The sequence below is a fragment of the Thermobia domestica genome, chromosome 16 (assembly GCF_964235325.1).
Source record: "Thermobia domestica chromosome 16, izTheDome1.hap1.1, whole genome shotgun sequence".
NCBI classification, from domain to species: domain Eukaryota; kingdom Metazoa; phylum Arthropoda; class Insecta; order Zygentoma; family Lepismatidae; genus Thermobia; species Thermobia domestica.
In genome coordinates, this window is record NC_137469.1 from 176,744,866 (window position 1) to 176,758,831 (window position 13,966).

The 13,966-nt window shown below is 35.7% G+C and overlaps 1 protein-coding gene across 1 annotated transcript in view; it reads right to left on the bottom strand.

The window, feature by feature from the left end:
• Window positions 1-456: 456 nt before the first annotated feature.
• Window positions 457-13,966, bottom strand: part of LOC145672840 (uncharacterized) — a 36,287-nt gene continuing 22,777 nt past the window's right edge. The window contains exon 2 of the mRNA XM_081741990.1: window positions 457-2,152. Coding sequence (XP_081598116.1) covers window positions 1,845-2,152 — 308 coding nt within the window. The 3' untranslated portion in view covers window positions 457-1,844. The remainder of the gene's footprint in view (window positions 2,153-13,966) is intronic.

The following is a 13,966-nucleotide window of genomic DNA, read 5'->3' on the forward strand; positions in this document are numbered from 1 at the left end:
TTGATGGAACATGTTTTCTTGTTTTTAAGTGAGTGTCTGGCGTGAAATAAACACCATATTTCTTTCACTTATGTCCTATTATTTGATCTATGCTATTAAAAATTTATGAAGTACAATGTAACAACTCTGATTATTTTAATAATTGGGTCTTTTCTTCCAGCTCCTACCAACAATGCATAAAACAGAATGGAGAAAAATTAACCTACTTCAAAGTCATTTACAAACATCAATCTACTTCTGAATCAGTGTTGCCAGTTTGGGGGGAAAGTCGCTAAATTTAGGGGATTCGACTTCCAGAATAGCGACAAAAAATAACATTTCCGATTAGCGATTTTTAAATGAAGATTTGATGACTTATTTATAAATCTATGGATTTTTGTGCTGTGAACAAATGAAGCACCATTGGAAACAGTTTTTATTTGTTTGTTTTCCTTTTACTAATTTGGACCAGACCTAATGTCAATGATTTCGGTAAAAATACAGCCTATATTGCGTGTGAAATCTCCAAAATCCAGCTTTGTTTTCTGATAGGCTACCTCCTGCCACCTAACGGAAAAGAATTTTAAGCTTCAATGTCATTTAGTTTGGAAAGCTTCCGTTGAAAGATACAAAATACAGCTTTACCGATTATTTCTAAAAGCTCTTTGTAAACTTCCATTGTATTTCTTTCTAGAGAACTTTCGTGAACGCAGAATTGAACCTCCCGGTTCCATAGGCCATGGAGCTTATACATAAAAGAGACGGAATACCACGAATAAATTTTAGCGACTTTTTATCTCAAATTGGAGTCATTTCACCTCCCAGTTAGCGACTTTTTATTTCAACTTTTTCGGCAACACTGTTCTGAAGGTTCAACAGAGCATTATGAGTTTCTTACAGATATGCTTGTTTTATCTGACTCCATTATTCAAATAGATATTCTGAATTATTTCACTAACTTTGGATTATTCGGATCTTTTATACATAAGCAAAATTCAATAGTTACCTTTAACAAAACTCAAAATTTTCTTTTCAAAATTTGCTTCTAAATTTGATTAGTCGTCGTACAAAATAACTACCAATGTTGACTAGTTATTTATGGAGTTTCAACAGAATAGATCTTTGTAACTCTAAAGGGTCCCATACATTATCAGTTTTAACTGATCAGTCCAACTGAGCTAGAAACTGACTTAACCGATCGTACGATAGTGAATTGATAGTGTGATGAGTGTTGTTAGTTAATCGAGTTCAGTCCTTCAGTCCCTTCAGTTCAGTTGCTTCAGTTTCATCAGATGTCTTCTAAGTTCCTTGAAATACCAAAGCTTTGGAATGTGCATTTCCTCACTTCAAGTCCCCGATTTCTTGGATTCGTTCACTTTCTGCACTTTCGTACTACCGTAGGATATTTATTTTTTTAAATAACAGTACCACGCATCGCCTAAGGTTAGAACTCTTTTAATTTTGTAACACAGCATATGCCTCCCCTCTCTAATATCTATTCACATAATGCAATGTTGCATGTCTCAAAGTTCGGGATGAGCACTGCAGGCTTCAATAAAAGCCAACAATGCCTCACTTTTACTATCTGCCATGATGACGGGACCTGCACTGAGACAACTGTGTGTTTCCTTCAGTTAATAGCAGAGTTATCTTAGCAAAAGACGGTTCGTTTGTTCAGTCCAAAATAACCGTTCTTCAGTCCAAATTGCCACATAAAGAACTGACTGAACTGAACGAATTCCTTAGGTTCGCACAGTTTTGCCTTCAATTCTGACGTCACGATCAGGTTTTCCTTCAGTTAAACTGATAATGTATGGGCCCTATAACATTCATCTTGTCCTTTAGTTCACAACTGCAACAAGCTTTTACTGATACGGATGATAGGCTACGTTGTCATAATAAGGATATTCCATCCTGTCATGATGGTCATAATGGTAATTAGGTTCAGGATGATGATGAACGTAATCAATTCTTTCCTCTAATTTTTTCTCGTGTTCTTTTTTGTATTGTTTCAACAAACTAACAACGGCCAACACTAATGCAATTTTACCCACGAGAAGTGACTTGAAATTGAAGAGTGCAAGAACGAAAAATCCCAATGGCACAAGAACAGCCGCCACTGTCATCCCAGAGATTATGATTGGCATCCATTTCTTTGCTTTATGGTACATTTCTGTAAGAAAGAAAAAAGACTCTTTTAAACCACTATTAATAAGTACAAGCATCATATAATTATAACAAAACGCTCCCTTTATATTTTAATAAAAATCTGGTTACAAGCACAAGCACACACACAGAGTATGAGGTAAATGGAATGAAATTTATACCATAGATTCGTTAGATGACTATACAGAAATTATTGAGTTTTCATTATTACACAACACTTCTAAATTCATAAATCAATTTGGCGTAAAATCTCTATTAAAGCAACTGGAATCTCTATATGTTGTACGAACAAATCGAAAAGGTGTTTAACTGACTAAAGCAGCGTTTCCCAACCTGTGTGCCGCGGCACACAAGTGTGCCGCGAATGGGCCGCTGGTGTGCCGTGAGGAAATCGAAACAAAATTATTAATTCTGTGGCACCTAAATTTGAAGACATAGGAAAAAATGTATATTTGTATTTCAGATTACTATGAACCTCTACAATGAAAAAAAAAATACTGCAATTGTAATATATTATTGTACTTACATTACTGTGTGAGGAAACCATTTGCGCGTTCTGTCCTACGGTAAGCAGAATTAAATGTCCAGGAAGAAAGTGAATTGTATTATGTGAGGAATGACCTAGGTTTGAAGCTCCAGCACTCACAGCAAGACATGGCATTATTCTGGATTTCTCTCCGGAGAAAATATCCAGCCATTTCTATAAAGGCTGTGAAAGTTCTCATTCCCTTTTCAACATCCTGCTTAAGTGAAGCAGGATTTTCTGCAATGAACACAACCAAGTGTAAGAACAGGTCACAACTCTTAACTCCGGGACACGGTATGAGGGTGTGTTTATCAACTATCCTTCGCACATTAATTTTGCTTCGTGCACCAACTTGTTTTACTTATTTCCGAAAATTTGTAACTTTCATATATTACTATTAAACAATTGTAACCTTCATAGATATTATTGAAAAATTGTTACATTACTAATATTATTGAACAATTCTAAAATTCATATATTATTTATAAATTGTAACGTATATTAACCATGTTAATAAATTATAAGTTTCATACCGTGTTACTTTTCTGTATATTTCTGTTGAAGAAAGTATTTGTTATCATTGTTATGACCATTATGCCTTCTTTATTGTCGCAGACTATTTCGTAACTTGAAATTTTAAAATATCCTTCAATTCTTTCGACAAAGCAAACATGCATGCAAATTACCTACGTTTGTGTCTTAAAAGTACAAGAGATTTGTTTGTTCGTTCGCTATTTAGTGATCTTCCTTCGTAGTGAAAGGTTAGATACAGTGTTCGAAAAAAAAGAAAGTGTATTTTTAAAAACCTGAGTCTTATGTTTCATTGCAATTGTTTTCTATTTTTAAATTAGAATGAAAAATAAGCATAATAATTTACCACGAGGGAAAAACAGTGATCAAGCTTTCTTCTTTGTGTGAAGGAAATCAGTAATCACAGAAAAAAACACGATATTTTATAGTTATAAATAATAATAATAATAATAATAATAATAATAATAATAATAATAATAATAATACAATTTATGAGTGTGCCGCGAGAACTCATGTTACACCCGTAGTGTGCCGCAAGTTGAAAAAGGTTGGGAAACGCTGGACTAAAGCGTAAGACAGACAATCTTTGTTTTCTGTATACATAGAACCATTTAGGTTATTTATCTCATATTCTGGTAATAATAATAATAATTATGTTCAGTATTTTTTCCTCTTACTAGTCCTCTTCTTTGTTCCATTCAGATTATTTTTAATTCCATGAAAAGTAGATTTAATTGAATCTGTATTCTAAAATGAACCGCACTTGACAACCGGTTGTTAACGGCCATACAGCAATTCCATTCCGTAACGAATTTATTGTTCCATTGCAGTGATGTTATCGTTTGCAACATCGGCCTATTGTGCGAAGAATTTGCTGAAGAGTTGAAGGGAGGGAAATTTACTGAACGTATCAAAACTGCTAAAGGTCGACCAAAATACATTTTTAAGAGCGCAGCGAACACTGCTTCATCCTCTGCTACATCTTTTAATTGAATATTGCATTCAGATTCAGAAAATCATATTCACGGAGAAATTAAATGTCGACTAAACGCAGGGAATTCGTGTTACTATTCGGTTCAAAATCTCTTGTCGTCGCAAATTCTGTCGAGGAATTTGAAGCTTAAAATATACAAAACGATAATCATGCCTGTTGTTTTGTATAGCTGCGAAACATGGTCACTTACTCTGAGGGAAGAACATAGACTGAAGGAGTTTGAGAACAAGATCCTGAGACGAATATTCGGACCCAAGAGGAACGGGAACGGGAAATGGCGGAAACTTCATAACGAGGAACTACATAATTTATATGGTTTACCCAACATTGTTAGGGTCGTCAAGTCTAGGAGGCTTAGGTGGGCGGGTCATGTAGCTAGAATGGAAGAAAGTAGAAACGCTTTCAAAGTCTTGACTGGAAGACCAATCGGAAAACGACCATTAGGAAGACCTAGGCGCAGATGGGAGGACAATATTAAGATGGATCTCGCAGAGATTGAAATATAAAGTAGAAACTGGATGCAGTTGGCTGAGGATAGAAGTCAGTGGAGAGCTTTTGTGAACGCGGCATTGAACCTCCGGGTTCCATAGGCCATAGAGTTAGTTAGTTATTCATATTCAGTAAAATTATGTAGGCATTGTGAAACATTACCATGCCCAGCGAAGCAGGTAAGTTTTGTTTGTCAAGTATATTTTATGCCATAATTATATTGCGAATTTTGTTTCCTTTTCTGTTTGAAATACGATGTACGATTGATGGTAGACTACAAAAATTACGTTGTGAACATTGTGACGACTGAACCAAACTGGAAGAATTTAATAAATGCTTCAAACGTAACAAGTTATTAAATTGGAACTCCAAATCGCTCAATTTTATGTAAAGTAATCACTTTCAGATTGTTTACGCTCTTTGATGAGCGATGATGTGACAATCTTAAGAGTATACCTACTCCGGGAGAGTGTCTGGTATTTCCATTTTTAAATTTGGCAACCCTATTACACTCTAGTATGTCACCTTCTCTAATATATATGGCCTTCATTTACTACTTTCTGTACAAAAATGTAAATCTATTTTCATATCTATTACATAGAATAATTCTCTAACTATAATCTTAATGACAGTAATAGAAGTTTATTTGCTTTTTGTTACGCAAAATTGTTATTAAGCTCATTACAAAGACCTTCACAAGTTGGTCAGTGTAACGCAGAGGATTTGGCGAGTTTACGGAAGTGTAACCTCATAAATAAACAATACATGCGTTGACCTGAACTAATTATTGTGCGTATTTTATGTAGCACAACGCTAGTAAACAATCAGCAATCTTTTCCACCAGTGTTTCAGTATTCTTCACTTTGGTTTCAGATAGTACGAAAACAATAAATGTTTTGTTCTGTTTGTAGAACAAGAAAATCAAATATAACTTTTAATTATAATTATTTACTTGCCATAATGTATTTAACTCAGAATATATTCATAAAAATATATCCAGTTCTTGGCTTTTAAATTAATGATTAATCCTTATGGCAAAACACTAACCTGATTTAAAAGCAAATATACATTATTTTAAATAGCAGTTACCGAGTTACGTGTTTATGTAATCCAGTTCTGTTAAACTAGAGACAGTGCAATTAAGAAGGGCCAGTTCTTTAATTCAGTTCTGTTAAACTAGAGACAGAGTGATTCAGAAGTACCGGTTCCGTAATCCAATTCTTGGCACAAAAGAAACTCACAACATTCATAATTTCGGTCTATAAGGAAGTAAACCGGAAACAATCAGTCATTTTCTTGAAACCTGTTATAGTATACATGTCATTAAAACATTATGGCTACAATGAATTATGCTGTTGAAAAATAGTGGTATATATATCGCAATGACTTTATAAATAGAGTTTTGAAGGTAAGCCCCTGAATCCAAGGCAGCTTCGTGAGGCTTGGTGACAGTGAAGATCCCTAGTCCAATGCAACCTCGGAGCATGTGTTGATTAGTTGATCAGTTGGTCGACTGATCCCAGGTCCCTCGGTGGTCCCTCTTTTATTTGTCCTCTTTGGGTCCTTTCGTGAGGTCCGTCTCCTTTCGGCTTCCTCCGGTGTCTTGCGTGTTGACTTCTCGTCTGCTTCATTGTTTATAATCAATAACAAGTGTTGTATTAACATGTGCTTTTGTTGTGATGTGGGGATCCCTACAATATTATCAGCATTAGTAGCTCAAATATGTTTCCATTCTATTCTTGACCGAAGTAAATAGCATGGTTTCAATGATATTCATCAAACGTTGCTAAACCAAAGTGATAACTAACGTTCATATCCCAAATCAATTTGTAGCGTTCGTTCCTTTAAATGTTCATGTTTCTTCTAAACGTAGACAACATGATGCATCAAATAAAAAAATTAATAGAAAACCCTGCATTTTTGTACAGGGTAACATTAAAAAAATGTTTGAACGTAGATGTGGATGAAAGTATAGAAAGGTAAACTTTAAACGTGAAGTATTCGTATGAAGTATGGAAATAAACTGCGTTTGTAATCTGATAAATTTCATTGGAGGAGCTTCACTTTTAACAAACCTTGTTTTTACTGGAATAACATCTTCTCCAAATCAAAATTAGTTTAACAGCCTATGAGAAGAACTTTGTTTCATGTGACTAAGATAATATTGTTCTTTTATCATCGAAGTTATTTGGTATAGACGAATTATTTTTTCTAATGCATGCCGACAAAAACACATTCGGTTTTTCTATATAAATCTTTCTAGAACTTTTCTTCCTTAAACTCCTTGTCTAGAAACGTAGTTAGGTGGAGACGCATATATTGTAATCACTCTCGATCCTAACCATAGGAGCTAAATATACGGTTTTGTTTGGTTGGAGTTATCCATTTTTTTGCCATGCAGCATAGTTATAGCACAATTTACATTGAAGTTATACCACCCGACCTAGAAGCAGTGTCACGTGGTATTAGCTTACTTTGTATACACAACCTGATTAATTAAAGAAGTGATATATTTACGTTATGAAACATAGTTGAGCAAACGTGAGCGAACGAAATGGGTTAGAAGCCCCGCAGGGCTCGTTTTATTTCACCTCTGCCCCCATGATAATATCACGTGACATTACGTCACACTCGGGTGGTGCAAGTTCGATGTAAATCTAACCTCACTCGCTTCCTTGTAACCAACTTAAAAACAGTTGACCAGGATCGAGTGTGAAAAAATATATACTGTGGAGACATTAAATCAATATAGTAGAAGTAGAGAAGCAGGTTTCTTTCTTCTCTGCTACAGGAAGACACCTGAAAACTGGAAATGAAGTAGCTTAAGTATTGAAATTAACTAAGGAAACGTACTGTAGTTTCATGACTTCCATTAAGATAGAGCTGAACTACTGTGCGAAGGGTTCCATCGAAGCATTTTTAATTTATGGTTAATAATAGTCCTACATATTGTCGGTGGATTTTAGCGGGCACTAGAGCCATACCTATTGTAATGCCTAAGATACAAAAGAGGCAGGATACTTCATAAGTGGAAAATATTCATGGTATAGTCAAATATACTGTTTGTCCCATAGAGATCGTATTTTCCTATTCTTCAGTGTGTTCCTAGTGGCCTTTTACTTTTTAGACTTTGTCGGTCATATATCGAAAATGAGAATCAAGTTGATGATTGTATCCATGAAAGTATGGATCAAACAATAACAAGTACATTTTGTAGTAGGGAGCTTCACCTTCCTGTTAGAAAAAGGTTTTAATATAATCGATATGCATGTTGTGTGGGAATTCGAACTAATGGTTCCTGTAAATTGAGTTCAGGTTGTCTGTTTGAGAGTTACGTGAATTCATTTCTCCAGATGAAGTAGGAAGCTTTATGTTTTTCTGCTTACTTAAGACTGAAGAAGACATCAAAAAGTAAATCGATTAATATTATGCCCACGAAGACATTTAATCAAATTATGATTAATATTAGAAAGAACCCGTGATTGCGTGTCTCAATAATCATTATATCTTAATTCGCTGTATGGTAATTGGGATCAGAGATTTGATACGAGTATAATCCTCGACAATTCAATAGAATTACTTAGGTACCTTTCATTGGTACGATATGAGGTTCACTCGGGGTATCTGACATCTGATAATGAATTACAAATACGTGGAAAATAACAATGCTTCATTGGGATTTTCCTATGTCGTATTACTTCGTAGGACTTTACCACCCTTTGACAGCTGTAGACAGCGAAATAACTAGGCTAATTGTCGTCCGGGGCAAGAACTCGCCTTAGCGCTCCGCTGACCAATGAAACCAAAACGTTCCCTCAAATATTTGCTCAATTTTGCACCCTCCCAAAATCGGTGCTCAGGGCACAAGTCCCGTTTATTCCACCCTAGTTACGTCAATGGCTGTAAGACCTGATACACCTATTTACGGTGCTACACACAGTATCATGTTTTCGCATAAAAGCATAAGGAACTTAGTTTAAAGTTGAGTGAATACTTAGGATATTTAACTGAGGAAGTAAACATGACTGGATTTACTCACATTCATAGATCTTAACCAAAGAACTACTGTATGCGCCTATGTAATAATCAAACGAGTTTCGTCATATAAACAAAATTAGGTGGATAACACTCAACAACAGAACCTTTGAAAAAAATAATTTTGAGAGATTGTATGAGCTAGTCTTTAAAGAAATCGATTCTGTCATTATCGAAAATCCGTAAAAATGGATTCCAAATCTTTTCTAGACGAAAGACTAACACACACTGTAAGGTCAATAAAAAACGAAAATGTATTGAAGACAAAGACAGTAACGTATTACAAACCGTATGTTTCGTATGGTTACCTACCGACCTAGTATCTGATTGAACAAGGCCAAATGTAAATAAATGCTGTATGAATGTCCTTTTCGTTTGTTTTTTCTAATTTATTATTTCTTTATTCTTAATATATTTCCTTCAACGATTCTAGTCAATAAAATCTTTATGTCTTCTAGTCATTCTGAATCATGAGGTGGTATCAATAGGTTTTAAGACTAACTCTGTTTACAAGGAAGTATTTTCTTTACCTACCAGTGGCGGATCTAGCCCGAAGCCGGGTGCGTAGGCCCCCAAGTTTTCGAGTACCAAAAATAATTTAACCTATTATTCATATATTTTAGAAAGTGCACAGTAAATTCATGATATAATTATCATAGCTTGAAGTCTGGCTGGCCCCTCCAGTTTTTAACTTCTAGATCCGCCTCTGTTACCTACGTTTACAGACTATCACCTTCAAAATAGTCACCTTGTACAACAATATAGCGCTGTCAGCATTTCTGCCATTGTTGGAATGTTTCCTGGAAGTGTTCTTTTCGTAGCATATCAAGTGACTTTAACGACTTGAGCTGGATTTCCAAAATAGTGTCCAATCGGCGACCATTGAGCTCGATCTTACATTACGGGAAGATTACGAAGTCCACAGGAGGGAAATCTGGCCATTGGGTGCAGATATGTGATCATCTTTTCTCTGGCGAGAAACTCACGCGTGATTAACCACTGCGATAGGGTGCATTGTTGTCGTGGAGCACATATTTCCTCGATCGCCAGAGAACCGGTCGCTGAATATATCCCCTCGGATGCCTTAAAACTTGGCAGTAGAACACGCTACAGACCATTTGGTCCATGGGAACAAATTTGTGATGTACAATGATGCGAATGTATGAAGAAATGAAGAACACGCACTTGGACAAGCTGCGGACATGCCTCGCCTTTTTCGGTCCTGGAGATGATGTGTTCCTACACTGTGAAGACTGTTGTTTTGTGTCAGGGTCGTACCCGTACACCCAAGTCTCGTTACCGGTAATGATGCCTCATATGAATAATGGGTCATCCACGGTACGCTAACGGAGTTCTTGGCAAACTTCAACGCTGTGTTCCTTCTGCTCCTGGGTCACAGCGGCCTGTAACATGGCGCATGTTCAAGTCATACGTGAGGATTGCATGCAGTGTTCCATATGACCCACGGACACTGGCAGAAATGTTGTGCATTGTTCTAAAACGTTCCTCATGCACAAGTTGCCGAATAGTTTCAATATTTAAGGAAGTTGCGCTCGCTGAAGGTCGTCTTGATCTCTTGTAGTCTTCCAATGATGTTCTTCCCTTTTGAATATCACTGGATTTTCCCAGTTTCGCACAGAATTTCACTTTGATTTGTTAACTTTCTGTCCGTGATGAAATCGTAGATTTGGTAACGCATTTGGTCAGACTGTCAAAAGACGCACAGCTCTCAAAATACACAGGACGATATCTCTTGGCATAGTGACTTATGAAGATCCCTGTTCCCTGTGCATGTGCGTGCAGATTTGCATTGCAATCTATTGGCGTATTACGGAACTAGTCTCGAAACGTTTTGATAACATCTTGTACGTTTGCGTGAGTAATTGTAGAAAACGTGAGTTTTCTCTTGCATCTATTCATTTGACGGAAAGATGTTAATCATCCATCTACAATTTTAATTGCTGGTTCTTCAAGTTTAAATAGTTTTTTTTTATTTCTTATTTGGAGAGAATTATTTTAAATACTGCGTTAAATATACAGTAATGTGTAACTTTAACTTTTGGGACAAAAAGAAACATGTTAACCAGAATAGATTGATCATATAGTATACAATATGTAACCCATCTGCACAATCCGATAAAATGTTTATCTTTTGCGAAAGTAAAACATGTAAATTTTGGGTAAAGGAAATAGAAGTGTCACGTGAAAGCATTTGGTTAGTATGGCGTGATATTTCCTCAGTTTATATTAAAATTGTAAGTGGTAGTAGATTTCGCTTTTAGTAGAGAGATTAGAGTGGAGACAGAATATATTGATACTTAATTAATTTCAGGAAACCGCTTTTCAGTATTTATTACTGTTCTGCATTATCGTGATCAATGTTGAAACCGTAGCTTCTTAATTTCTGTCACTACCGTTTTGAATGGAGGGTGAAGAGAAATCTTATCTATTATTAGAACGCTAATTCAATTTAGAAAACATCGTTTCTTGCTATATCATAGTTTTTGTTTATATAGCTCAATATTGAAGCGGAAGTTATAATGGATCTCTATCATTTTTGGTTTAAGTAGATAGGTGAGGACAGTGGCGTAACTAAGAGCTTGGGGGCTACCTCCCAGACAACGTGGAGTGGGGCCCCTTCTCTACGTCCTACTTCATGATTTGGAGCCCCGGGATGGCTTGGGACCCTCCCGCAATGCGAGGTCTCCGGGGCCCTTATTTACGCCCCTGGGTGAGGATAGGTGAAAGGTATTCTTGGAATGCTTAATCAATTGCAGGAAACTCGCTACATATTACAGTTTTTGCCAACTATAGTTCAGTTGAGTTGATTTTGAGTTTAACGTCCCTTTCAACAGCTAACTACTGATTAACGTGGAGTCCGAACCACATAAGCTCCTGCCGGGAGTCGAACCCGGGTCTCCCACGCCAAAGGCACGTACGCTTACCGCTTAGCCACGAAGGAGCTATTGCCAACTATAGTGGCCAAGGTTAAAACCGGAGATGGATGATTTCTAGCTCTTCCTGTTTCAATATCATCTTCATCAAAGAACTTGATTCCCCCAATTTGACACAAACATCGTGGTCCAAACTTATGGTAATCCGTGAAACAAGTTATTGAGATTTATTGTCTCCTCGACGGACAGATCGGCAAAAAATATCAGGAGATTTTATAAAATGAACTGCTTAATTACAACCATAATGGTTTAGTCAATAAGACGTCTACTTACTATCATTATAGCCTAGTTTTGATCCTTGTTGGGAGAAGGAGAGCATTTACAGCACAGTAAAACATGTCAACTTGGCCACATCCTTAAGTTGACCACCTGTTCATCTTGGCCTGGTTCGTCTTTATTATTTAGAATAGGCATTCCTTTCTTATTACTCTGTAAGTTGACCACCTGTCTATCTTGGAAGTTGGCCGCATTGAAATCCTATGATGATAATGATAAATTTACGTGCGTATCTTGGCCACGCAAAATACCGTTTTATTATTTTTCATAACTCCGTATTCCATACGAGAGGCAGATGTTTTGTGACTTTAGACAGAGAAACATGTATTTCTTACGATTTGTTCTTGGAGGCTAATGACCAGAACACTACCCTGATAACGGAGTGGTGAAGGAAGATTTGAATAAGAGAAAACACGTACAGGAATTCAGGAAACGATGGAACGTATTTCTTTATTGTGTCTGTTTTGGTAAAACCATTAGCTGATCGTCGGGAGCTTTAGTAATCACAGAGCGCACGCTGCTACAATTTACCGGAATTCGTATATTCCGTTACCATCCATCACCGCATGGATGCTAGTATTCAAATTTTGACGGTTCTTTATTTTTATGTATATTTTAACAGTCTTTATTTTTTATACTTGTATTTTTGTGAAGCTTACCTGCACTAAATATCATTTCTATAAATGACTATTCAGTATATATAGTAAGATGATATATTTCCAATTATCTTATTGTCATCACATTAACATGTTTTTGCGTTATTGAAGCAACTATTTTAGAGATACCTAACTTATTTAAAGACCTAGAATGCTACTGGATCCTAAATTAAGTTTTACTTATCATATTCAAATAATTATTAATAATTCGTACAGATGTCAGCTTTATTATGAGAATGGATAAAGAGTTTCAAAACGATGCAACATTAATGAAACTCTACTTATGTTTTGTGAGATTACAATTAGAATATGCGAGTCTGTCTTGGTCACGAAAGATACTAAAACACATTGATATGATTGAAATGATACAATCAAAATTCTTAAAATCATTTGCTTATAGAAAAATTGGCATGTATCCGAAATTTTCGGAAGTAGTACAAAACTTTAATATGCACACTTCGATCTTTTATTTGTACACAAGTTACTACATGGAAAAATTGACTGTCTCAATCTTAGTTCAAAGGTTCAACTGCATGTCCCGTCAGGTAAACCCAACGTAGGAAGTAGCCGTACATTTTACTGCAAAAAAGCAAGAACAAATATCCTTCCTAAGTCTCCTGTATGGAGGATGAGTGCTTCCTACAAAGAAATTGAAATGATATCTGCTATAGACATTTTTGCAATGTCGGAGACAATATATAAGGACAGACTTTAAAATATATGTGATAATGTAAAAATGTATAATTCTTATATATATATATATATATATATATATATATATATATATATATATATATATATATATATATATGTGTGTGTGTGTGTGTGTGTGTGTGTAAAACTGTTATTACGGAATTTTTTATCCACATTTTAAAAAAATCGTGAAGGTATTGCCTGAGGAGTATGCATCCTGAAATAAAGATGTATTTTTGAGCGCCTCAGGCGGAAAGTTTTGAATTTCGTACATAGGAAGGTGCTTGGATGGAGAGGATGGCTTAGCCATTCGATAACTACTGTGAAAGTGGGCAATATCTGTTCTATTGTAGTCAACTATAACGTAGTTACATATTACAAGTGTCAGGATTCGTGAGTTTAACAGTTTCTTCAATGGAGAGAAATATATATAATTTCAAAACATTGTTACCTAATTACAGAAAAATGTTTATCTTGTTTACGATATTCTGTGGTTAAAAGTTTCTATGGTGGTGCATAAAATAATTAAATCGGAGGTGAATATATATAGTATATAACAGTTTTTGGCAGTAGGTGAGTTTTTGTATTTGAATGTTATTTTCTCTCATTTAATGTGTAAATTTATTGGGAAGTAATATGTATATTAAATTATTTGGCAAAGCCCTAT